Source organism: Diospyros lotus, chromosome 14 (assembly GCF_014633365.1).
Source record: "Diospyros lotus cultivar Yz01 chromosome 14, ASM1463336v1, whole genome shotgun sequence".
NCBI classification, from domain to species: domain Eukaryota; kingdom Viridiplantae; phylum Streptophyta; class Magnoliopsida; order Ericales; family Ebenaceae; genus Diospyros; species Diospyros lotus.
The window spans coordinates 11,364,813-11,385,912 of NC_068351.1; the positions used below are offsets into that span (position 1 = coordinate 11,364,813).

The following is a 21,100-nucleotide window of genomic DNA, read 5'->3' on the forward strand; positions in this document are numbered from 1 at the left end:
ACACATTAAAGTTTTTATGTGGTTCGGCTAGAATGATACCTAGTCTACGACTGTTCTCTGGTTATTCCGGCAGAGTAACAATATATCATTATCGTTCATCCTCTCTTCTACAATGGTTTTTGACCCTAGTATTTATAATTTTAATAAAATCCAAAATAATAGGATAATATTATGGAGACAAGATGTCCTTATCAATTCCATAAAATCGGGAGTAGATTCCACATTACCACAGATTTGGTTTGCCTCAAGTAAGGTAGGTAGGCCCCGTCTCCATTTATTCAACGATCTTGTTGTTATGCGAGCTGAACGGTTAGACCAGCGAGCTGGAAGCATTGCTGAGAGCTCGCTTGGTTCGGCGGTTTGGGCTCGGGTCTCTGCGATGTGACCTTAGTCTGACGACCTCGGCCTTGGGCCGGTTGGGTTTCAGGGGGTTGGGCATGCCTATTGGGTCAAGTTCAGCCCATAAGAAAGGTAGTCCGAAAAATACCCATAACACCAACAGTTTGTGTTTGTGTTTGTGATTTGACGACGACACCAAGCAATTAGAGTTGTGAATCTGTAACGCCCCGTTTTCCCACAACGAGCGTTAACTCGAGATTTCGGGAAAATTTTTTTCTTCAACATCAAACACACAACATAACTCTCTCAATACATATACCTTCATCATAATCATTTCCTGTCAATCCCGATCGTACCTTCTTAGCATATCAAAATTTAATAATAAATAAACTAAGACAGACATTAACAATCGCATCAGCGGAAGCAAGATCGAAACCTCAATGATATATAACCGACAATTCCTTTACAATAACCAAATTGATGTTTCACATGAAAATATCAAAATATTACATAACCTCTGAACATCGTAATCATGGACAAAACCTACGAAAACTAAACATAGCTGCTACATCTCGATGATATTCTTTCCTTTGGCGCCACTACTTTCACCTAGAACGTTTGAATATTCCAGGGACATAATCCAAATTAGATGCTGAATCATCTAAGTGAGAGTTCATGCTTAAGAGGGACAACCTCGACATATGAATCCGGGAATCACCCCATTGTCATTGTTAGGCTTTACGCTTCAACTCAAAAGCATTCCAAAACCCAACGCAACCCTAGCCCCAAGAGTGTCACATCAGCACTATCCTCGGAATCGACGTCACCTCGGCATTAATGCTATTGCTCAAAGGAACCTGGGGTGGTGTCCACTCGCAGCCTCGCCACTCGAGCCAACAACCGGGGTGGTGTCCACTCTCAGCCCGGCCACTTGAGTCCTGTAGGGTGAAGTCCGTCTCAGCCCCGTCCCAAGTGGGTCACCTAGCATTAATCCTAGGTACGCATCCCGAGTGTTGTCACTCTGGGCTACGTCACAGGTTACCAACCCACGTCCCACATGGACGACACAAAACAAGCCAATGCCGAAAAATCATAACATGCATAAAAATCAACATCTCAATGTATGCAATTTACTGTACGAAATTCAATGCATGTGTAAATAACTGTTTGGACAACCATAATACACCAAGCCATAGGGATGAGCATTCACAGTGAACCATTTACATGTCACTCAAGGTCCCTTCGGGTAGAACCACTCATAAGTTAAAACAAAGTTGGGGGCGAACACTCACCTTTGGCGATATTTCGGTATGCCTCGATTTGCGTGCCTTCTTCGATCTTCGCACGAGTCACTTCGTCTCAACCCTCAAGGCACCCAAATCATCACATTTATCCAACAATTATAATTTTCCTTAATTTTCTCACAATTTTCCTATTTTTCTCCCATTTTCTTCTCTAAGAATCCAAAATAAATATCTACACAACTATTTTCTCAAATATTTTTACATAATAATTCATAAAAAAATATTTATAAGCCTCTGGAATTTTCTGGAAATTTTCCAAATTGTTCTCCTATTTTCTCAAATTTCCATAATTACTTTTCCTTGAGAAAATTTATTTCTCATCGATTTACTTCGAATATACTTCAAAACAAAATCACCAAAACTCATAAAATAAATTCCTTATACTTCTGGAATTTTTCCATAATTTTCTAAAAATTCCTCCTATTTATTTTCTATTTATATTTCCTTTCAAAAATCAAAAATAATTATTTTCTCAAGAAATTTCCAAGATAAAAATTCATCAAAATAAACTATTCATCTTTCTAGAATTTCTGGATATTTTTCCAGAATTTTAACTCCTTTAATTCTATTTTTTATCAAATTTTCTATATTTTCAGTATTTAAAAAAAACACAAAAAATACCTCCGATCATCTTCTCTGGCGACGGTACACCGGAAAATTGAAGCGACGACACCAGGCTGTTCCTCTCTCTTAGTAGATCCCAATGGTACCAATCTTGCTCGGAAAAAACCACTGGAAGCCTTCTGATTTGGCCAAAAACAGTCGGTCGAAGCTATCCCGCCACCGAACTCCGGCGAATCAAATTGACCCTCGATTCGAACTCCGATTGGCACGAAACTTTCCAGATCAATTACCCATCACCTTATGAACAAAAGCCCCTTATTAGATCGCTCGATCGATCACTCTACAACCCGATTTGGTATTTCATGCAAAATATATATATATATATATACGGCCGAATGTATATATATGCGAAAACACCCTCTATACTACCCCAAAAATTCCCAAAATCTCCAGAAATGATCCTCTTCCCTCAAGGATCAAAAGCCCCTTATTGGTTTCCCTCTATTTACTCTCAAAACCGAGCAATTTGATGTTTCATTTTCGGCCGAAACCCTTGGCTATTTATAGCCAAATTCGACCCCCACGTGGCCGATTTCCGGCCAAAACTCCTCCTACACGCCACCAGGACAGTCCTTGGCCATGCCCTGATGATCCTAGGCTGCCAAATGGCCGGATTTTCCGGCCAAATCTATGGCCAAATCGGCCATGCTTGTACAATTTTCTGAAAATTACACTTTGGTCCTTTGAAATTTCTCTTTTGCATTTTGGCCCTTACCCTCAAGCCCCTGATCTCTTTAGCACCCTCACTAAGACCCTCAAGATTAGGACTTCTCATTTCTCCCTTGAAATTTCTGAAAATTTACCGTTTTGACCTCCCTCGGGCATTTTTAGAAAATTACACTTAGGCCCGACTGATTTATTTGACCTCAAATCCACTCGATTCAATCTGAAACCTCTTAAGGGTTGTTCTATACATCGAATACTAGTTCTTGACACTCTCCATTGACTTTTTGGATGTCGTTTACAGTAATTCGGTAATACGACCTAATTGGCAGTTGTATTTTTGCTATACCGAAAACTGTTCCCGATCTCATTTCTTTCATCACTAAAAATCATAATTTTAATTGTTCGTCGATACTATACCATTTTCCTTGGCTATCTAGGGTCCGAGGTACTCCCTCTGATTAATTCGGTCGTCCAAAGCTGTGTTAGTGTGCCCTATAGTCTTATTTTTTCCAAAATTCCAATTATGCCCTTTATCAAACATCATTTTTATCCTCAAAATTATTCTCGGGTGTTACAGAATCAATGGTGACATTGAATAATCGTGTGGCAAGGGGGAACAACAATAGAAGACTGTGACTGAAATGTGTGTAAGGCTTGAGAGAGATAAGGATTCACAGAGGTAGTGTAACGACCCGTTAGTGGGTCTAGGTGTTATGGGTATTTTAGTTTGCACATTAGAGTTGTTGCCTTTATTAATTAATTGTTAAAAATATTATATGAGTTGGTAATGGGGGTAAATTAATAAAAATAATATTTGGTGTGAAAAAGTCTCAAAGTTGTGGGCTAAATGGGTTTGGGCCTTATTTGAATTAGACCATTGATAAATAATTAAATCTTAAGTGTAAATGAATTGGGTTGAACCCAAATCTCAAGAAAAGTCCATTGGGCCTTAGTTGGATTGGGCTATATATATATATTTTGACTTGGGCTTGGGCTATATATTTTGACTTGGGCTTGGGCTATGGGCATAGAGAATGGTATCTTAATTAAAAAAATAAATAAATTAAGAGAATGGTAAAATGACCAAAATGGGTAAGAGATATGTGAATTTTGTGTGTTAGTATGAGGGGCAAATTAGAGAAAAATTAAAAGGGAGATGGATTGAAAGGAGTTGGGAGACAAGTCTCCCACATTTTTTCCCTCCTTTTCTTCTTCTTACTTTCTTGTTCCCTTCTTCTTCTCCCTCTCCCGATTGTCTCTTCTTCCTCCATTGTTCTTCTTCATTAAAGCTTCAAGTGGAGAATTTCCAATTTGAAGGGTGTCTTCATCTCTTTGGATTTAGCAACCATCTAAGGCAAGTTCCCTTCCTTCTTGTTTCATACGCAAGATCTTCTTCTTCTTCTCCTTATGATTGTGTAAGTTCTTTTTCTCTTATTTATCTTTTAATGCAAGTTCTTCAACCTTGTTTCCATCTTAGAAGGCTTGTTTCCTTCATTTTTAAGTTGTTGCTCTTAAATTCTTATTCTCGGATTCACTGACCATGTTATGTTCCTTGGTCTATAACTCCTTGTGTTTATATCCAAATTGAGATCCGTTTGTTGGGTTGTAAACTAGGCATCTTAAGCTTAATTTTAGACACAAGAATCGAATTTTTGGACTAAGATTTGATCATGTTATATCCTTGTAAATCCCTGCTAAGATCTGGAAATTTTACTGCTTTCGAGTAAACTGACCTTGTTGTACTCTTTAGGGTATAACTCTCTGTGGTTATAACCGATTCAAGATCCGTTTGTTTCTGTGTAAACTAGACTTGATAATCTTCATTTGGTAAAATTTTTATAATTTTTGGCTGCGTTTTGAGCTTACAGTATCCTTGTAAATTCTTGCCCAGAATCTGGAAATTTTCTGCTCTGTTTTTGAATAATCTGTTCTTGCTTCGGTTTTTGGGGTATAATGCTCTGTGGTTATATCCAAATTGTGATCCATTTATTTTTCTATAAAATAGACATCATGGGCTTCGATTCGGTATAAGATTTGAAATTTTTGGTTATGATTTGTACCCATAACAACCTTGTTGAATTCTATGTAGAATTCTGTAAATTACTGTTACAAATTCTGCCTTGTTTCGGTTTTTGTGGAATATCTCCTTGTGGTTATTTCCGATTTCAAATCCAGTTGATGTTCCAGAAACTAGACTCATTAGGCTTTGATTTGGTATATCGTTTGTGGTATTTGACCAAATATTGAGCCCGGATTGGATTTTTGAAAATATGCTTGAAATCTGGAAATTTCTGAAATATGTTGTTATTCAACTCTTCCTATGTAGTCTATCATTCCTACGTTTAAAATTATGATTTTTGTATAGTTCTTCCATTTTTTTTTGAATTATTCTTGATAACCCTCATTTTTGGATAAAAGGGTTTTATTCTTCTTATTTCGATAAATCTTGCAATATTAATTCGTTTTCTTGATGAACATTGCTAAAATCTAAATAGGGTTTTTGTGTCACCCTACATTTCTTAAGGTATGAAATTTATTCATTAGGGTCTACTGTCATGCAAGATTTGGTGTTTCTTGCATGTATAAATTTTGATTCCTTGAGATTATTATTGGGGTAAAAATATACCGTAAATATTGGTTGGGCATTTCTATAAGTATGAGTAAATAAATGTATTAAAATTTACCATGTGATCATAAGATAGTGCACACTTTAATTTATGTAATTGTGCATGTTAAGCATGATTTGAGATTTTTCTTAATCATTAAGGATTGACATGAAATTGGGATATGCATATGTGATGCATGATTATACTGATTTGCGCACCTATTATTTTGCGCGACGGCGAAGTCCGTGGGTGAGAAAGGATATCCTATGAGCGCTTGACGCGGGTGAGGTGGCCATCAACCCAGTAGGCGTGGCTCAAATTGTTATTACTTGGCCGTGAGAGCCTCAAGAATTATGCGAAAAAAATTCCTTACTATTGGTGCATATGCATGAGCATGAGAACGAGTACATAAAATATGTAATAATCACGGCATGAGAAATTAATGTAAATGGAAAACTTATGAGTCGCGTTATACTAATATCTTCTCATAGAGTTGTTTATTCTATCTTGATTATCCCTGCCTTTGATTCTATATCTCCATGCTTTATAAATACACTTGCTGAGCCTTGTGGCTCACCTTATTTACTCTCATGTCATTCCAGGTACAAGTAGAGCAGTGGTTGAGGGCAAGCCTAGTGGGGCTAAAGCCCAAGGTTAGAGGTGTGCAGAGACCTTCCAAACTAGATGGTCTATGTTAGTATTTGTGATGAGGGCAAGTGTGAGAAAATTTTATGTTGTAAAATTTGTTAGTGCCCTTGTATTTCATTTTTGTTTAGACTATGGTCTAAGATGTTGTAAACCTTTATGTTAGCTTCCGCTGAATTTATCTAAGGATAGTATTATGGTGTTGTATGTTATTGTTTTATATCACACTTGTGATGACCTCCTTTCGGATATCCTATACTAGCGGGACTATCCGGTAGTGAGCCACTACAGGTAGAGTGTAACCCTTGAATCAAGATTAATACAGTGTTGGCTAGAGACAAAATTCTTTCCATCTCTAACATTTCCATGAGTCAAAAGTGAAATTGTTAAACTCGCCATCAAATTCATGATTTCAACGATTTTATGGATTTGAATCATGACTCACTTTGAGTTTATCTAAATTCTGATTTTATATACGATTTGAATCGTTTAAAAATCCTTGGCACGTAAAATTAGACGCATTGAATTGCGATTTTAATAACAATGGAAGCTCCAAGGAAGCACTAGATTATCTAAGATGACCCGAAATCAGGTGTCATAAGTGGACTAAGGCCAACTCCCATAATCACCCAGGAAAATAAAGAATGGAAAGGTTTATCCAAACAACATTTTGGATTAGATGAGCCAATTAGTTTGCCAAATACTTCTAATCATGGGAATAATAATTGTTGCGCTCAAACCATATATAATAAACCATCCCTTGAAGAACAAATTGGTTTCTCACCTGCCATAGATGCTTGCCACTCTATCTACCAAAGACCCAACACACCACCCTAGCCTCTTTTCCATTGTCAGATCCAACCATTCGGTTTCAGTCTTTTTATGTAATTATTTTTATGTAAAAAAGCATTAAAATTAATTTTTTTCAATGTGTTCAATCATTATATGATTATTTAGAATTAAATATTTTTTTTTGAAATTTTAATACTTCTATTACTTAATTTTTATTGATTATTTTATGTAAAGAACGCTAAAAATAATTGTTTTTATATATATTCAATAATTGTGTAATTATTTGGAATCAAATATTATTTTCATAATTTTTTTACTTTCATAATATAAAAATCATTTTCGTCAACTAATTAATTCGTACTCCGTTCATCAAAATAAAATTCCAAGCATAATAATAAAATAAAATGGTCAAAGTGTATTTTTATCCATGAACTTTTACATTTTTTTTTATGGAATTCTAAATTTTTCGTAGTTTTAAATGTGTTTTTAAACTGTACAAAATCACTCATTTTAATACTTGACTAACAAGTCACACGCATGCGCGCTAATGTGGTAATGTTCCGATGTTTCCTTAGTGTTCTCTTTATCTCCTCGATGTCTCTTCAACTCTCTCTCCCTCCGGCATCTCTTTTTTCTCTTTGGCATCTCCTCAGTTATATCTCTCTGATTGGCTGCGTTGCCTCAAATCCAATGGCGTCTTCGGTCTTTTCCTTTTTTTCTCCAGCGTCTCCTCAACTCATTCTCTTTCTCTCTCTAGCTACATTTCATTTGACGTCTCCTCTCTTTTTGACATCTCTTTTGTCTCTTCCAGCATTTCTTTTCTTTCTCTAGTGTCTCTTTAACTCCCTTCTACTCTCTCTCTCTCTCTCTCTTTCTATCACCTTAGACCTGACAACATCTCTGATCTCTTTTTTTCTATTTGGTTGCGTCTCCTCAGTTCCTCCTCATCTTTTTTTCTAGTGTCTCCTTAGCTCATTTTTTTCTTTTTGCTATCATTTGATTCTGAGATGATTCTTTACAATCAACCATGTGTAAAGTTTGAGCAGCTTTGGCTTTGGTTTTCTTCCTCTTTAGATACTCTTCCTCTTCCTCTTTAGATACTCTTCCTCTACACTTAACTGTTTGAGTTGCTTGAGTAAGATCTTTGTAGCTTTGATAGATAGAGATAGGGAAATGAGGAGACAACGTCGGGGAGCAAGAGGAGACGCAATCAAAAGAGATGTTTCTAGAGAAAGAAAGGTAGTTGAGGAGATGCTAAAAAGAGAGAGAGAAAGAGAGTTGTGAAGACAAAGCTACAGGAAAAAAAAAGAAGTTGAGGAGGTGTAAAAAAATTACCACGCCAGCGCACATACGTATCAGTTGTTAGTTAGATATTTAAATGAATGATTTTATATGATTTAGGGACACATTTGAAATTACAAAAAATTTAGAATTTCACAAGAAAAAATAAAAAATAAAAAAAATGTTTTTGGCCAAAAGAAAATAGTAACGCGATTCAACTATAAGCCACTAATTAATTATGAGACAAATCCAAGTATAAGTCACCCGGAGACCGAGTTGAATAAATACCGGAGGAGGAGGAGGAGGAGTAGGAAGCCAGCGTATAATAATAATTTATTTGCTCTATCTAAGAAAAGAGGATAACCTTATAATAATAATGTTACGTTTTTGTCGCTTAGTCTAATCCGGGGGACGTGGTTTTTGGGGGGTCTAAGTTGGACTGAGTGTTTTTTGGCCCTGGAAACATATTTTCTTAATATTTTAAATAAGGCCTTCCTTGCTGGTTGGGGTATCTATCTATCTATATAAATCAGCAGCCAGCCAGCCAGCCAGCCAGCCTTTGAAGACTTGAATATTATTATTATCCAACCAGTAAGCGAAAAGCACCTCCACCAGATCAGACTAGAGGACAATAGGTAACATTCTTATTATTATTATTATTATTATTATTATTATTATTATTTATTGGTCAGATTACACCTCCTTATCCTCCTTGCTTAAATAACAACATCTCTTATTAGATAACACTATGATTTTAATAAATTATTATTATAAGTTGGCTTCCTCTTCCTCCTCCGGTATTTATTCAACTCTGTCTGTGGGTGGCTCAGAGTTGGATTTGTTTCATAATTTATTAATGGCTTATAATTGAATCACGTTACGATTTTATTTTATTATTATGCTTGGTATTTTCTTTTGATGAAACAGAATAGTACAAATTAATTTAGTTGACGAAAATATTCTTTTATATTATAAAATATTTTTTTTATAAAAATAACATTTAATTCCAAATAATAGAATATATAACTAAACAATTATTTTTAGCCTTCTTTACATAAAAATAATCAATAAAAATTCATTTAAATTCTAAAAATACTTTATTATAAATAATTATATAATTATCGAATATATATAAAAATAATTAATTTTAATGCATTTTTACATAAAAATAATTACATAAAGAAGACTGAAACCCAGTAGTTAGATCCAATGGAAGAAAGGCAAGGGTTAAGGGTAAATAAATATAATTTTAATAATAATAAAAATATTTTTTATTAATATATTTTATTAGCCTCTCGTGAAGTAAAAATCTTATTTTTTCGTGTCTATGTATCTTAGGTTGACTGAGATTCTAGCCTAAGTCGACTGAAGTGAGACGGAGTGTCTGAATATTATCGTATGCCATTAATTAGGTCGATTAAAATTTAGTTTCAATCGATCGAAGTCGGCCAGAGAGTTTGGCCTCATGTTTTAGGTCGATCTAATCTTCAACTAAAGTTATGGCTTTGATTATTGGACAATTTCGGTTGACCGATGTTGTGCCTTAGGTCGACTGAAGTAAGTTAGAATATTGGCTTCTTGTCTTAGGTTGATCGGTTCTTCGACTAATGTTGGGCATTAGCTTATTGGATGACTTAGGTCGATCGAAATGAGAATTAAAAGTGCTCATTTTGAGAAAATTGAGTCTCACCATGAAAAGGGTTAGGTACCAACTCACAATCCCTCAAAAAAGAAGAATATAGCAAATGTGAAATGCTACAATTATGGTGAGAAAGAGCATTTTGCATGTGATTGCAGTGAATATAGAGAGATACAAGTCCTAAATGCATTTTCAAATACTATTTATGTTTTGAGTTTTGTACTCTTAACTGAATCTAATTCTTCATGGACTCTTGATTCAATAGCCACAAACTATGTACCAAGAGACAGAAGTTTCTTTGTGGAGTATCATCAAATACCAAATGAAATTAAGTGGATTTATGTGGGAAACAATACAAGAGTTGAAGTTAAAGGTATTGACACCTGCAAGTTGTGCATGTGTGGTGGTCAAACTTGTACCTACATAATGTATTGTTTGCTCCAAAAATTCAATGAAATCTTATCTCTATACTTGTTCTTCTCTGTTGTGGATTTGATTTGTATTTTTGAGTACTTGATGTAGATTATGCTTCAGTAGCAACCTACAAAGTACTAATTTTTTCCTCACTACTAGAAATCTGCATGAAGATGTGAATATATGGCATGTGAGATTAAGCTATATATGACAACATAAATTGTATAGATTAACAAAAGAATACTTTTTGGGCCAAATTGTAAAGGCAGATCTATCAACTTGTGAAAGTTGTTTGGTTGGAAAAATGACAATAAAACTATTTGGCAAAGCGATTAAAGCTAAAACTCCATTGCAATTAATTCGCTTTGAATATATGCAGTCTAATGAATGTTAAGGTCAAACATGGAGGTGTTTATTTCATCACTTTTATTGATGATTTTACTTGTTTTATCTTTGTCTATTTGATTTTTCACAAGTCAAAAGCTTTAAAATGTTTCAAAAGATATTTGAACTTAAAGAATCAATTCGATAGAAAAATTAAAGTATTAAGAACCAATAGAGGTTGCGAGTTCTTTTCTGAACAATTCAAATTACTATGCGATGAAAAGGGAATTGATAGGTAAATAAACATAAATGGCAAAGTTGTCAATCACCTTTTGGGGGTGATGTATTATTGACGGCTGTCTATCTACTCAATTTAGTACCCTACAAATCAATACCTTCTACCCTATATGAATTATGAACAAGAAGGAAACATGATTTAACTCATTTGAGAACTTGGGGTTGTGCAACTTATGTTTATAATCCTTTTCATAAACATGGAAAGTTGGGTCCGAGAGGCAAAAATAATATATTTGTAAGATACTCAGCATACTCAAAAGAATATACCTTTATTGGGGATTAGACAAGTGGGAGTGTTACCGAGTTTGAATTCTGGGGTACATTTTTATTGAAAAATGAGTTTTCTAGTATGGGAGAGATAAATCAGAATTTGTCCCTTTATAAAATTGAGGATCATGATGATTCTATTGTTTGAAATTGTTTAGTACATTTACCTGAAAATGTATCTAGGGAATCTAATTTGAATAGAAGCGATGAGAGTTTTTGAATCTATTTCACATGAATTTCAAATTAGAAAAAATAGTCGTTGACATATAATTCGACGTTGTTTTGATGTTGAAGATGAAACTTTTCTAATTGCCCTATAAGATGAGGAATAAACTTTGTCTAAGAGCCTTTTTCTGGACCTACTAAAGAAAAATGAAAAAAGACAATGGAAGAAGAAATTGAAATTAACATTGGTTAACCTTCCAAAGGATACAAGGCTATTGGAAATAAATGGATTCTTAAAATCAAGTGAAAGACTGATGGATCCATTAAGAGATATAAGACACGTTTAGTAGCTATACTTAGCAGGAATGAATTGATTACAAAGAAACTTTTTCTTTTGTTGTAAGATTTATCTCCATACACCTTATCCTAGCAATAGTAGCCATTTTAAATTTGAAATTATACCAAATGAATATAAAAAAACATTTCAAAATGGTGAATTGAAAGAAGAAATTTATATAGAAGAACCCATAGGTTTTATAGAAAATGATCAAGAGCACAAGGTGTGTAGACCCATGAGATCTATTTATGGGTTAAAATAATCTTCCAAACAGTGATGTTTAAGGTTTTATCAATCGATTATGTCTTTTGATTTTCAAATGATTGATAAAGACCACTGTGTATATGTCAAACGATCTAATGATAAGTTTGTGTTCTTATCACTTTATGTAGATGACATACTTTTGATTGGGAATAATAAGGAATATCTTTTGACTATCAAAGAATGGTAATCCTCCAATTTCAAGATGAAAGATTTAGGCAAAGCAAGATTTATTCTTAGTGTTAAAATCAAGAGAGATTGTTCAAAGAGATTATTAACTCTTTCTCAAGAGCCATATATTTGAAAGATTTTTGAACGATTTTATATGCAAAATTACAAGCTTATAAATACTTCAATTGCTAAAGGCAAAGGCTTTAGTAGAAAGATCGGTGTGCCTAGAAACTCCACATTAAAAGAAACAAATGGCTAGAATTTCCAATGCTGTGGGAAGTCTTATGTATATATATTATAATGTGCACAAGACCTGATATTTGCTATGCAATTAACATGGTGAGTAGATATCAGTCAATTCCAGGCCAATTGCATTTGAAAGCCATGAAAAGAATAATGAAGTACATGAAGGGTACAACGAATTATTCCATCTGTTATAAAAAAAAAAAAAAAAGATCCGCGCCTTGAGGGATATACTGATACTGAATGGGGAGGAGATTTAGATGAGAGAAAATCTACCTTTGTATATACTTTTTTACTTCACAATGGAGCTATCTCTTGGAGTAGTAAGGAACAAGGTTGCGTAGCTTTGTCTACCATGGCAGCTGAGTTTGTAGTATTATCAGTAGCAGTATAAGAAACTATTTGGTTAAAGAGGTTTTTGAACCACTTGGGAGTTGTGAATGACTCTTCGAATTTTATTATAATGAATTATGATAGTTAAATTGCAATAACATTTACTAAGGATCCCAAAATATCATTCAAAGACAAAACAAATTGACACAAGATAGAATTTTGTGGGGGATATTGTTGCACAAAAAGAGGTGTGCTTCGAATATATCTCTACACACAAAATGATATCAAATTCGTTCACAAAACCCATTTGAGATTTATTCCAGAGTCCTGTTAAATCATTGGGAACGTGTAAATGTTAAATGTATTTTTGTGAACAATGATGTGTAATATTATTTTCCCAATTTACGTTAATAAATGATTCATGTTTTTTTTTTTTTTTTATTAATGCCAATTGTGTTTCAATAGACAAATTAGTTAATTCCTACATATATATATATACAATGCTTCATGCATAATACTAAGTGCAATGCTTTGCGTATAATGCTAAGTGCATGAATTAAAGATATGTTGGATAGATAGTTGGCTTTCTCACACAAATAATCACATCTATGACTAAATGGTGCATAGATGAAATATAGTTTTAAACATATCACAAAGGAAAGCTAATGAGAGTTCAAGTTTAAAACAAAATTACATTGATGAGTTATCAAGATGAGGCTATAAAAGGTAGCCGAAAGATGAAGATCCCCCTTCTCACCATATTTGTGTAAGCATGCTAGGTAGAAGTCCTGTTTAACAAATATGTGTAAAGTAAAGTTGTAGACTCAAGTTAGATACTAAGTATATTTGAACTATCACCTATACTATATTTATATAACAAAAGACATATGCTCCATGGGAAATAAAGAATAATACTATAGCATATGTTTCATACAATGTGTGTAAAATTTGACCAAAATAGGATAACAAAAGATATGGATGATCTCTTCTTTTAATTGTGTAAGACTCTCGAGGTCACAAGGATCTAATAAAACACCCTTTAACCTTTAATTATTTCTAGAAGTTATAATTCGATGTAACTATCTTGGAATGCTACCAGAGACCATGTATGATTCTTCTAGATATGAAACATATATGGAAAAATGATTGAATTATGATTGAAAGATTTTAGGAAAAAAGAAAGATCTATTTGAGTGTTACATTTGAATGTATTTATAGGTCAACTAATTATAATCATTTATTAAATCATACTTGAAAATATAAAGTTTGTTGAACAAGTGATGGAATGTATTTACAGGTCAACTAATTATAATCATTTATTAAATCATACTTGAAAATACAAAGTTTGTTGAACAAGTGATGAATCAAATTGAGATATAAATGTGATTGATAGTTTTGGTGTATAGTATACATACTCTACTTAGATAATAGAACTACTATATATACTTAACATTTGTATGGTAATGAGCTCTCGAAGAAAAAAAGTATGCTGATCGCATATAGTAAATCTGGATTATGTGCTCGAATTGGTCTTCCCATGATGGGCTCTGGATCTAGATTCTAGATTCAGATTCATATTCATATTTGGATCTACAATCACTGTGTGCAATTGCTGAGAGGACAACTATCATTTAATAATTGAGGCCACTTCTTTCAAGTGTAAAAGAAGCATGGAAATGGCAAAAACATGCTCATGCATGCAAGTATATATGTGTGTGACATATGGAGGAAGTGTTCACGTGTTGTCTTTCGACTTGTGTAGAAAGAAACAAAACTCTCAAAGTAGATTTTTTAGTGACTTTTAAGCTGTGGCACACATACGATTTCCGCTTTAGTGATTTCATTTTTGAACTAATAATTCAACCTACGAAGTTCTGACTCAATTCTATTATGTGAAATTAGGTAATTAGTCTCATTTCAATTATTTACAGTTTTCGTATACTATTTGATTTCAATTTCCTAATAGATGTGATGGCTGGCGACAGAGGGGTTGGGTTGTGGAATGAGTGGGTTTTCTTGGTCAAAAAGTGAAATCGTTCACCTCAAGCGCCCCCACACCCGACCCGACAGAATGTGAGAGAGGTTAATCATGGTGACCCAGTCGAACGCAATGACTAGACTCGGTCTCACCACGCACAAGGAGCCCCCCTCACTTTGGAGAGAAATACCTCACACTGTCGCTTGTAACACTCGATCCTTAATCTTGATCCAAAATTCACCACAGAAGATACTTTATACCCCTTCTTGATCAACTGAGCTGCTCATACGGGCAATGAGTGGGTTTTCTTGATTTCATAGTGTGGTAGCAACTGACAACGAGAAACGGAGGCCTACGACCACAGAAAAACGGAGGCAAGTGGCAAAGGAGAAACTCTTCACAAAGATTGTGGAATAAAATAGTAAAAATTAAATATTGTACTAAACATAGCCTTAATTAGAGTTTTAAGTTTCTTTTATGTATTTGGTAAAAGAAAACTTGTAAAATAACCAAATTAATTAAATGAACATATCACTATTTGTGTAAATAAATTAATTAAAAACAATTATAATAAAAAGGTATAATTAATTATACCCTACAGTATAACATATATTAATATTATGCTTTGAATCTATGGTTAATGAAAAGATTTATCTATTATAAATTATATATTATATAATTGTATTTCATAAAATGTGGGTGATGGCTGGTCCACTAGATATGCTGAGAGAGAGAGAGAGAGATCTTGATCCAATGGCTAACGGAACCCATCGCTGATGGAACTAAAGATTCCGACTGGAACTGCTGACGATCGAGGTGGGTTCCAAATCGCAAGAACCCGACGTTGCTACATTAATAGATATATATATTCTGGTGAACTGAAACTCATATAGAGAGAGATTGAGAGGGACATATTGTTGCTGCTCTTCATCAATATCCTCATTTCAGTACTGTTGTTGCTTCTTTTTCTTCATTTGGCCGGCGATCGGATTGGCAGATGGTGGTGAGTGGCAACGACGCCAAATATGAATGTTGGATAAGGCAGATGAATGCCGGAGATGGTTATGCTTGCGCGAATTTCGTTCAGGAATTTAGGATTAGGACATGGTTAAAAATCTATCTTTAATTTGTTTTTACAGTTTGAGAGTAGTAGAATATAATATTTTAAGCCCTCAATATTATTTTTTTTTCTTTTTAACTTTAAAGTTTCAACAAAAAAAATCTAATTCCTGACTTTTTAAAAAGATTGGTCCCCCTGCCGACATTATTATTACCATTTTCCATAATCCCAAGCTATGAGCGGCTGGGACACCACACAACAAGAATAATGTGTTAATGTCCGTATTTATGTACGTAGATCACTCATTGGTGAGTGTGATAACGAAAACCCGTCGGCATACATTATTAATGGTCTGATCGAACCCTAAACTGTTTCGGAACGTGCTTGTCTCCATAAATTATTTCGTAATCTGACAATTTATTAATACTTAAAAAGAGTTAGATGTCATTGATTCACACACACACACGCATACATTCGATCTCACCCCAGCCAAAACATTCGTATTATTGTTATTATTATTTGCTTGCGTTAATTAACGATGCTTGAGGTTTAAGAACATAACACTTCGAACCAGCCAGCATCAGTTACAGATACAAGCATGAGCTTTCCGGCCGGCGAACGAATCCGTACGCCGGCAAGTGCTAGCTCCTTCTCTACTTGCAGGCTGGCAGTGGAGCCCCACACAAGCATCGGTTATGGAAATACTCCGTCGCCTCGAAACGCTGCATCCTCCCGCCTACCGGAATCGGACCACACAGCCGGTTGTAGCTCACGTTCAGCAACTGCAATTCCAGGGCGGCCAGCCCTTTCGGGAGGCTCCCATATATCTTGTTATGGTTCAAATCCAACCTCGTCAAGCTCGCCGGGAAAACCACCTTCGTGAGATCAAACTCGAACATGTTCCTCGAGAAATCAGCGAACTGCAAGACGCTTTTGGGGCCAAACAGGAACGATACGTCGCCCGAAAGCTTGTTCCGCGAGACATCAATGTCGGTGAAGTTGAGATCACCCAGGGATTTGGGTATCGGGCCCGTGAGCTGATTGTGGGAGAGATAAAGACCGGGGACAGTTCCGGCGAACTTGCCGAAGGATTTCGGGATGGTTCCGGTGAGCTTGTTGCGGTCCAAGCGAAGGTATCCGAGGTTGGGGAGCTGGGAAAGGGAGGGCGGGATGGAGCCGGTGAGGTTGTTGAAGGACAGGTTGATGTAGTCGAGGTTTCTGAGGGTGGCGAGGAAGGGAGGGACGGGGCCGGAGAGATTGTTCCAGTTGAGCCAGAGCATCTTGAGGCGGGTGAGCTTGGTGATGGCCGGGGGGATGGGTCCGGTGAGTTTGGGGAGCTTGCGGAGGATGAGGGTTTCGAGGTAGGGGAGGTCGCCGACGCTGGGGGGGATGTGGCCGGAGACGTTGGCGTAGGAGACGTCGAGGGAGACGATGCGGTGGGTGGTGGGGTGGCACTCGACGCAGCAGAACCAGTTGCAGCAGTCTTGGTCGGGGGTCCAGGAGATCAAGTCGTATGGATTGCCCAGGGATTCTTTGAACTGGAGGAGGGCTTTTTTATCATTTGGGTTGCAGCGCTCCGAGGCCGAGGCTGAGAGAGAAAAGAGGAGGAAAAAGAAGAGAGAGAGGGAAGCCATTATCGAATCTTTACTGCTTCCGATGAAAATTCAGTCTGCAAGTGCGCGGGGACTTGGGGGGGTGGTGTGGTCCATATAGATAGATGGATGAGGATGATCAAGGGCGAAGGGGGTGATGAACGTATTAGAATCCAATTTTTACATGAAATAAATATGATTTATTTCGAGTCGATAATATCTTCTCCAAAAAAATAAAAAAAGAAAAATATGGGACAATTTAACTTATTAAGTGGGCGGAGCATTATATATAATTGACATAAAAGTAACCCTTTATTAATTATTATTATTGTCCCCGCTCGAATCAATTTATTTATGATAGAAGCTAGCTAGTGGGTTTTGTTTAGTTGAGCTAGTCTAGTCCACTGATTCTAAATCATGGTCTCTCATTGGTCGTTTCCATCTGCCCGATCTTAACAATGTAAAAATCTTTCCATGACAAGGAAGATAACATGCAATTGTTAGCCGTGATGCACCATTATTGATAACTAATTAAGTTTATTGTAATTCCCATATGCCATGCTGATTTCATTAGGTGAATATATAATTTTCGTGGACAATTGTGTCTTTGCTTATAAATAATATCAATTGTATTTGTTTCATATTTGGTTAAAATTTTTTCCTTCAAATTTAATTAAAGTTGGTGTTGGACGATGGTTAAAATGTATTTAATTTGTTTTCTTTTTCTCAACTAACCTATTTATGTCGTCAATTAGACAGAGATATGGTATTTGTGCTTTTGATTTTAAGATCATTTTATTAACTGTTCATTTTTAGAAGTCGACTAAATTAGATGTTAAAAGAACCTTAAAAAATGCATTATCTTCCTTTGATTGACGATCTTTATTTAATAATCGACACACAAATTAAAACCAACAATTGATACTTATTGTCTGAAATTAGTTGATTACGTACACAACATTAATCAACTACAAGAAGAAAATTTAAAAGACATGTTTAAAAATTTGAAATTAGTTAACTGAGAGTAAGCATTTAGTCGATCATGCAGAGCTAATTGTTAAAAAGAAATTAGAAGTTTTTCATTTTGAACAAAAAGTCTTATATATTGACAAGGGATATTTTGGATATGAGGCAATGATAAGATTTTACCATTCTCATTATACAAATAATTTCTTATGTAAAATATTTTTCAAATGGTTTACAGCCAAGCAAATGGAGTGTTAATGTTTTTTATATTGTTTTTTTTAATTTAAATTAATTATTTGTTATTTAGGATTTCATTACTGATTCGTGTACTTAATTATTTGAAACACACTAAAAAAATAAATTATTAAATAAATGATTCTTTAATAAATTATATTAATTTAATTATTATACTTTAAAAAAAATTAAACAACCCACTAAATTTTCAAATTTAGAACCAATTTAGACATTGTATTTAGAAAAATGTGAAATAAGCCATTAAATTTTCAAATTTCGGATCAAGTTTACCATTATAATTAATATCTTTTTAAGTCACCCACAATATTTTTTAATTTTATTAATAAATTTAACCCCACTTGTTACTTAATTAACTCTTAACAAAACAAAGTGATCTTTTACTTCGTCCTAGAAAACAATTAAGGCTATCTCCAACATAATAGCTAAATTGCTTGCCAAGCCAAATAATTGCGAGCTAACAAAAGCTACCCACCTCCAACGTTGCTTATTCTTGTCAAATTGGCTTGCCATAATTTTGGCGAAACCCAATTCTCTCGATAGATTTGGTGAGCGATTTTAACTAAGTCACCCTTGCCATCTCTCCTCCACAGCAATTTCAATGTCAAAAGAGACTTGACCAGATACAACAAAAGATGAACTGAATCGAATTTGGAGTTGCAAATGCTGTGACGAGCAAATTCAAAGAAGACAAGTTGTAGATAGCGAAAGCAGGCAACAGTGACAAGCAGATCCAAGTAACAACCAACAAAAGCGATAGCAACGACGAGCAACAATGGTGGCAGCGATCGAGATGGCAACAATGAGTAGAACAGCGACAACATCTTTTCCAGCTAGGAGCAAATTGAGCACAAATGTGGGTTGGTAATTTTGAGAAATTTTTTATTTATTTTTGTATTGGATGAGTGTATTTGTCTATTTGATTATTGATTTTGTATATATGTATCTCATTATTTTGTGTATTTAATTATTAATTTATATATTTGATTATTATAAAATTATTTTAAATAATTTTATTAAATAATTGTATTTAAAAATATTAGTTAATTGATTAAACAATATATTAAATATTACTAAAATTTAATACTGTAATATTTATTGTTAAATTATAAAATAAATAATAAATTTTTATAATAGTAAAAATTATAAGTAGATAAAATAATTTTTTAAAATAAAATTAAAATAGGAAGTGAATTTATTTATAACATTCAAACTAGAATCACTTATTAAAGACAAGCACGAGCTTTCCAGCGACACCGTACGCCGGCCACTGCTCTTCTCTACTTGCAGGCTGGCAGGGGAGACCCACACAAGCATCGGGGTTATGGAAATTCTCCGCCACCCCGAAACTCTGCAGCTTCCCGCTGACCGGAATCTGACCACAGAGCCGGTTGTAATATAACAGGGAGCAGAATAGGGAGCGTTGTAGATAGGCTAACACTTCAAACTGGAATCACTTATTACAGAAAAGCACGAGCTTTCCGGCGACTCCGTACGCCGGCAAGTGCTCTTCTCTACTTGCAGGCTGGCAGTGGAGCCCCACACAAGCATCGGTTATGGAAATACTCCGTCACCCCGAAACTCTGCAGCTTCCCGCCGACCGGAATCTGACCACAGAGCCGGTTGTAGCTCACGTTCAAGTGCTGCAACTGCAGGTCAGCCAAACTTTGCGGGAGGCTCCCATATATCTTGTTATGGTTTAAATCCAACCACGTCAAGCTCGCCGGAAAGACCACCTTCGTGAGATCAAACTCGAACATGTTCCTCGAGAAATCAGCGGACTGCAAGACGCTTTTGGGGCCAAACAGGAACGATACGTTGCCGGAAAGCTTGTTCCGCGAGACATCAATGTCGGTGAAGTTGAGATCACCCAGGGATGTGGGTATCGGGCCCGTGAGCTGATTGTGGGAGAGATAAAGAGCGGGGACTTTTCCGGCGAACTTGCCGAAGGATTCCGGGATTGACCCGGTGAGCTTGTTCCGGTCCAAGTGGAGGGCGTCGAGGTTGGGGAGCTGGGAAAGGGAGGGAGGAATCGAGCCGGTGAGGTCGTTGAAAGAGAGGTCTAGGAAGTTGAGGTTTTTGAGGCCGCTGAGGAAAGAAGGGACGGGGCCGGAGAGGTTGGTCCAGCTGAGACGGAGCATCTTGAGGCGTGTGAGTTTGGCGATGGCCGGCGGGATGGTTCCGGTGAGGTTGGTGAGCTTGCGGAAGACGAGGGTTTCAAGGTAAGGCAGGTCGCCGACGGCGGGGGGGATTTGGCCGGAGATGTTGCCGGAAAAGATGGTGAGGGAGAAGGTCCGGTTGTTGGAGTCACAGTCGACGCAGTACCAGTCGCAGCAGTCGTGTTCTGGGACCCAGGAGGCCAGGTGGTAGGGATTGCCGAGGGCTTCTTTGATTTGGAAGAGTACTTTTTTGTCTTTCGGGTTGCAGCGCACTGAGGCGGATCGTGAGACAGAAAGAAAAGTTAGAGCAAGAAAGAGAAGGAGAGAGAGGGAAGCCATTGTTTCAGGGAGAGACGGTGCTGCAAATGCCTTAAATGTATGTATT

The 21,100-nt window shown here is 35.9% G+C and overlaps 2 protein-coding genes across 2 annotated transcripts; both read right to left on the reverse strand.

Moving 5' to 3' along the window:
• Positions 1–16,143: 16,143 nt before the first annotated feature.
• On the reverse strand, positions 16,144–17,496 carry LOC127789537 (polygalacturonase inhibitor-like). The gene has a single exon (XM_052318429.1). The coding sequence runs from the start codon at positions 17,378–17,380 to the stop codon at positions 16,400–16,402; it is 981 nt and encodes a 326-aa protein (XP_052174389.1). The 5' UTR covers positions 17,381–17,496; the 3' UTR covers positions 16,144–16,399.
• A 2,237-nt stretch (positions 17,497–19,733) lies between these two features.
• Positions 19,734–21,100, reverse strand: LOC127790826 (polygalacturonase inhibitor-like). The gene has a single exon (XM_052320526.1). It carries the CDS (start codon positions 21,052–21,054, stop codon positions 20,071–20,073), a length of 984 nt encoding a protein of 327 aa, XP_052176486.1. The 5' UTR covers positions 21,055–21,100; the 3' UTR covers positions 19,734–20,070.